Source organism: Mytilus californianus, unplaced genomic scaffold, assembly GCF_021869535.1.
Source record: "Mytilus californianus isolate M0D057914Y unplaced genomic scaffold, xbMytCali1.0.p SCAF_3, whole genome shotgun sequence".
Lineage (NCBI taxonomy): Eukaryota > Metazoa > Mollusca > Bivalvia > Mytilida > Mytilidae > Mytilus > Mytilus californianus.
The window spans coordinates 79,181,606-79,188,355 of NW_026262679.1; the positions used below are offsets into that span (position 1 = coordinate 79,181,606).

Consider the following 6,750-nt stretch of genomic DNA (forward strand, 5'->3'; position numbering starts at 1 on the left):
ACAGAGGTAAAACTTCATCTTAGCATGTGTTCAAAGAAGGGTTGTTGGACAAATAGATGTGCATCGTAGATAATGTTCCAGAGTTGAACAGACAGTCTGGTGGTGGATTCATGAAACTCTGTAATATAATAAAACAAGGTAGAACATTCTGTCGTTTTGTGATCATTTTATGTAGCTATGTTAAAATGACCATCAAGTAAATATATGCATATGCTATTCTTTTCTTGATATTTCACTAAATATTATCCCCAAAAATAGTTGATTATAAAACTTGTTTTCGTTTGCAAGTTATATCCCTAGGTCAAATCATAGATCATTGAAAATTGATTCATTACGAATTGAGCAGTTCTAATATATTTTGAAAAATTTGATAAGACGTTCAAAGTCATTATCTTTTTATGAAGTTAACAGAAGATGCTCAGTTCTTTTTGCAAAAATGCTAAATTAAGACAGATATGACGAAAACTAACAAAACAGCAAAACTTTACTTTTTAAGCTTTAAAGTGCACTTTTGACTCCTAAGCAATTTGAAATATGAAGACAGTTGGAAAAGTACATAAAGAATCATATTTTTTAATAATATTTCAAAGGAGGCAATCAAGATTTTATACTTTTTCCGACATCTGATGATTTAGAATAAGAATGTTCACAGAAGTGAATGGAACGTGTAAAGAACTAATGTAATGAAAATACTTACAGAAATTGATGCGTGTGGTGGATGTTCTAGTCTAGGTGAAGTCAAGTCTGCGATGAATGCCCAACCAAAAGCATTTAATTTACCGTCATTATACAAAAGGAACATTGGATAAAATTCGTCACAACTCATATCCTTTCTTAAGTTGTACCAGTAATGGAGCCCTACGAAACAAGCAAAAATATTTAATTACATTCTAACGCTTTTATTATCTAATTACATTCTGGTATTGTTATGTTCGCCAAAAAAAAACTATTTTAATACCCCCTCTCTTTCTCATTTGCTATTTGGTAAGTGTATTTAAAAAAGTAAGCGTTGCGTAAAGGACGATTTTTTAACATGAAAGAAGGAGATGTGGTACGATAATAATAAGACAAATGACGTGGATTTGTTATACTAAGTTCATTTGCTTTGCTTACAAGGTAGTTTATATTATTAATAAAATTCTTCGAGCTGGCTTTCCATAGGTGCATTTAAGTGACTGCGAGTATTTTTAGATACGATTTGGTATTGTAATAATATAGTAAGGTTAATTGTAAAGTTGTATAATAACAGATGTTTATTCATTATTTCCAAAGTTACATAATAAATGTTGACCTGATTGTGATGTTAATTTGATTCATAACTCATGTATTAATCTTGTAATGATAAAGAAAGTGTCTGAGCAGGTTACTCTAATTGTTAATAAAAATACCTAACTATACGTTGTAATAATATTGATCCCTCTAAATGTGAAGTAATTATAGACTTAGTTTGTTAGAAAATTATATCAAATAGTTTGTCACAATGATAGTATTATTTATTATTATTATTTGTTTGGACAAGTTAGTGGTTAATTTATTTGTCAATATAATATTTTTATGCTAAGTGTTATAAATGTTGATGAGATGTTTGAACAATATGGTGACCAGTAGAGAACAGACATTCTTTAATATGTGTATATAAGTGCATACTACCCGTCCAGTATAGCGACTCACTGGATACCTATCTTTTGTAATTGGAGTCATACAGAGTAACGTAAAAACAGAAAAAGAATAAATCTTCTTAAAAAGCCGTCGCAAGATAATAAGAAACTGTTCTTTACATTTTCAATTCCTATAGAAGTAACGTACCCATTGTTGGAAAACATTTCCCTTTTGTCCAGTGAGTAGATGTTATTCCACTCTGAAGATGTGGTATTTTGATGGAGTCAGCAATCGGATCTGTTCCGTTCTGAATGTATAGATCAGTTCCTACACCCTGTTGATGGTAAAGGGCTGTAGATCTACCAGAGGCACAAATTATTGCTATTAAGATAATAAATATGTGATTGCATGATAAATAATCAAATATGAAAATATACGTAATGGTTTTTAAAATAACCAAGTGAGCATTCAACTTGACCACAAAAGATATATGCACCTATATATTGCTAGGCTGACAAACAAAATTAAATATCTTCTGAGATCAATTAAATAACTGAGAAATAATTGTCATTCATATAAGTATTAGATAGAGTAGTTTTAGGATGCATCGAAAAATTTACAAAATATATTGTTTCAGCCTGTCTTATCAAAAACAAAATTATCTTTATTCTTTCATGTATAGTTATATAAAACTGTGCTGTCAAATCAGTCAGGATGTACTGCAATTCCTAAAGTTTACTAAAAAAGATTGTTTCAATGGTAAACATGGGTAACATTGTCTAAGTAACCTATATGCAACTTATAAACTTATACACTCCCTTGCACTTGATAGATCCTATATTTATTTCATTTGAAAACTACTGAATTACTTATCCTTAGTTTTATTTAGTGATTTTCACCCTCGCCAAATAATCTTACTAATGGTAAAATGTAGTTGCTTATCTCACAGGTGAACGTTTAATAGTAATGTACATTAAATAAATTAGTTGCCTTCGCCTTAAAAAAAAACGGTAGTTGGTAGTATTTTGTATGCTTTCCCAATAACAAAACCATTGAAAGCACTTTAAAGGAGAGGAAGTTAGTATGCATTTTCCAATGAAGTGGTTTTTATTATAACATAATGACTTTTATGTTAAATTTGATATACTTGCTATGAAAAAAAAAGGTTTTACCTTTTAATGTACATTTGCATACTTACCAGGATCAACAAAATATGCAGAAATATGATGGTGGTTGCCAGACTTGATAAAAGGATGTCCCTTTAGAAAGACGTGTGGCCATCCATTTGCAAGATTAGTAGGAACCTGACAAATCAGAAACAACAAGAAATTGTAAAAAGTTGGCAGAACCCACTTGCTTTACATGAACAGCGAATTAGCCGAAAACCAAAATTGATTAAAGCTTGAATTGCATGTAAGGTCATGCTTTTCTTATACTATTTATGACGTCTTTATAACACTAAATCCTTTGAATGTTAACGTATTGATATTTTAATCTGAAAAATATTGTTTTTCTATTTTTTTTAATTGGCTTTGACTTTCCTTAAAATACTCTTAGATCGGACCTCTGTGTCTTTTGTGTTTATTTGTTTTTTATGTTTCATGCCAATATGATAAGTCAACAACTGTCCAACTGATTTTTACAGTTATGGCGCTAAACCCGCTACATTCTGTATGTGCCTGTTCCAAAACAGGAACCTGTAATTCAGTGGTTGTTGATGGTTGCTTACTGCTATATTTTTTGTCGCATATTGTTTCTAGCATAAATCAGGCCGTTGGTTTTCTCTTTTAATTGTCTCACATTTGGTCATGCTGGAGTCTTTTATTGCATACTATTAGTATGGTTTGCTCATTGTTGAAGGCTGTACAGAGGAAATGAATGATTCCTCATTGGCATATCCTGGATTTATAAAAAAGGTCGTCCGGAATAGGAATGAGATTTTTGCGACTAGAAGTTAAGGATCAAGCACCAAATAATCATTAAAAAAGAAGATTAGTCATAGTATCATACTTACCGCAGCAGAAATTCCAGCAATAATGCCTTTAACATCATATATCAAAATGAGATTCATATCGTTGCCTTTAACATACCGGATGCCATGTAAACCACTGGAATCTGTTTAAGTAAAACTTTAATCTTTATCAAAGTAAAAACAAATAGAAAATAAAGGAATTGCAAGTTATGGAAGGAATAATTTTCTACGTTATAGACACAAATTGTCTTCAAAGTTTTATAAAAGATTACCATTATTATGAAATAATTATACTCTTAAAAAACGACATTGACAATGTTTACTAAAATAACAATTTTATTTTGTATTTTTTAAATGATAATTATAAAAAATATTAAGTGTAACACATACTTGTGTAATAATAATATAATAATTCATGTGTAAAGAGATTATGCATTCAATTTAAAATGATTTTGTTTCCATTTTATCTGACTGTAAAGAGTGATTTTTTTAATGTGACAAAAATTAGAACAGTAAAAGATTAACCTTAAAAACTTTACTGATGATATTGCATAGTTCCCGAGAAAATGTAAAACTTTACTGATGATATTGCATAGTTCCCGAGAAAATGTAAACAAAAAGATTGACTTCCCATGAAAATATGTAAAACAATAGAAAAATTTCGGTCTATGGAACTTTAAAGCCACAAATAATTCAGTTTTCTACATCGTCATCTATGTTTAAATGTAATTGCATAATAGGGATTTTTTTCAGCATTTGCATTTTTATATAAAACACCTTTTTCGCATCAGATGTTGAAGGTAATGATTTTTTTTTTTTATATAAATAAATTAAAAATATCAGATTGTTGTTCATAAATCATTTACAATAATTGTAATTTTCCTGAAGAATGTTAACCTAACACTGTACTTCAGCTAACGCTTTCTTTTAAAATGTTTTGAAAGAAGTTATTTTCTGACCTACATTACTCTAGTCTTTCAAACAGTGATAAGTTTAGAAAGAACTAAATATTGGTTGGTGTATTCTTACATCTGAAACTACGTGAATTGATTTTTCATTAATTATATTCTATGTGTTGTCATAGTATAAGTGTATTTGAAACAAGATGTTATAAAGTATATTATACCTCCACAGTCTGAGATCTTCTGAAATCCTTGAGACTTGGCATCAGTCTCTGTCAGTGGCATAGCTACAAAGCTGGTACTGCTCAATGGATTTATTCCCCATGTTACTGAAGAATAATTGTGAAGGACATCACTACTAGCAATTTAAATAATGCATTGTAAAAATGTTCCACATAATGTGCCAATTTTTAGCAAATTTCACAGTTTTTGACTATTATCTTGACAATTTTAATAATATTAGAGAAACTTTGAATAGCAAAAATTATCAAAAAGACATGTTCTACAAATAAATTTACATAGTGGAAACATAAATCGACTTTTAACATGAGCTTTTGCCCTTAAATTACGATTTTTATTCATTTTTGCGTTTCTTTCGTTTTTGGCTTTAATCTTGATAACTACATTAGGAAAAAATTTACGGCAAAATTGATCATCTATTCTTAAACAAGTGCCACAAGTAAGTCAACATGGTCAAGATCGTAATTCAACTATTTATAGGAGTTATTGTCCTTAAGTTGACCATTTTTAACCTTGGCTTTTTTGCTTTTTTGGCAAGTCGATATGGAAAATTGTAAACTGTTACAGATAAAATAATCAGCAGACGAGAATACCAAAAAAGTTATAATAGCCAAAATCGTCAGTCCATCCCTAAAAGGCTTATTTTGACACCATGAGATGTTTCTTTAATCGTAATATGGCCTTTAGCAAATCGGGAACCGACGGTATAAACTTATAAGCCCTTTTCTAGTGTCCTACAGTTTTTTTTTAAATATGGCTTGATATTTGTGTATAGACTAACTTTACGTACCTTTTAGGTTATTCCATTTTGTGCCTTTAAAAGAAAAAATAAAATAGCTAACTGTAACAGTTATGTTTCAATATGTTGTGTTTATAGTTCTGTTTCACAGGGTAAATTTGTAAATTTGTTATCTTCTCTTTAAACTATAAACATTTACGGTTAATAAAAGGTGCTTTAAAACTGTTTTGAATGGTTTAAAACAGCACCCGAAACATAGTTTGTGTGTATGATAGTCATAATTCATAGGTTCTTTCCTCGTTTATGACCTTACTTGACCATCAGGATGAATGGTACTCATGGTTTCTTACATGTGGAGCAGGTATTGCACATTACCTTCTGGAATACTCGTGTCTATCACAGAGCGCGAATCGTGTTACTCGTCTTAGTAACAGTTCATTTTGAGAAGATTGTTTTTAATCTCTTTTATTACCGACATTTTTTGTCGCTTTCACTCGATTACGATGGTTGTTTGACACTTTGTGTCCGTATTCCTCTTAAAAATAAGTCGTCATGCATTTTAGTTATAAACTTATTTTCAATCAATTAATACGAACAGGAGAAGACATGTGCAATTGGTCGTTTATTTACCACTTTTTCTTAAAATGTCCTGTACCGAGTCAGGAATATGGCAGTAGTTATCAAATAGTCAGTTTCTATGTATGTTGGCGTTTGTGTTTGTTGCATTTCAGTGTTTTTGTTGTTCTGTTGTTTTCCTCTTATAGTTGATACGTTTCCCTCCGTTTAAGTTTGTAACCCGGATTTGTTTTCTCTCAATCGATTTATGACTTTGAACAGCGGTATACTACTGTTGCCTTCATTTATTTTTGTATTTATTGTTGCATTGTCAATTTAAAACGTTCGAAGTACATTGTTAAATAGAAACTAATTCACGTTATTTTTATACAAAATGGACGTTGCCAATGTAGTTTTTGAAAATGACAATGTTCTTCAAGAGAGAGGCGAGAGATACCAGAGGAACATTCAAACTCATAAGTCAAAAATAAACTGACAAACAGCCATGCAAATATCTTGATAAGTCCATGTATTTTAACAAACTAACACAGCGTTTTCTCTTCATTGATATATCATTCATTGTATGAAAAATTTATCGAAAACAAACAGCAAAGCATATTTAACAAGTTAAATATTTGAATAAACAATTGCCATGAAAATAACAATTTACCATGTCTAAAAAGGAATCCATTACAATGTACTACACATAAAGCCAAAGCCACTACCAGCATAGATCTCATCAT

At 30.3% G+C, this 6,750-nt stretch overlaps 1 protein-coding gene across 1 annotated transcript; it reads right to left on the reverse strand.

Moving 5' to 3' along the window:
* LOC127733653 (uncharacterized) lies at positions 1–6,750 on the reverse strand. Its single transcript, XM_052242970.1, has 8 exons — positions 6,678–6,750; positions 5,504–5,527; positions 4,698–4,802; positions 3,614–3,714; positions 2,798–2,903; positions 1,807–1,980; positions 698–858; positions 1–118 (listed from the first exon to the last, which is right to left on the reverse strand). The coding sequence occupies exons 1-8, from the start codon at positions 6,748–6,750 to the stop codon at positions 20–22; spliced, it is 843 nt and encodes a 280-aa protein (XP_052098930.1). The 3' UTR covers positions 1–19.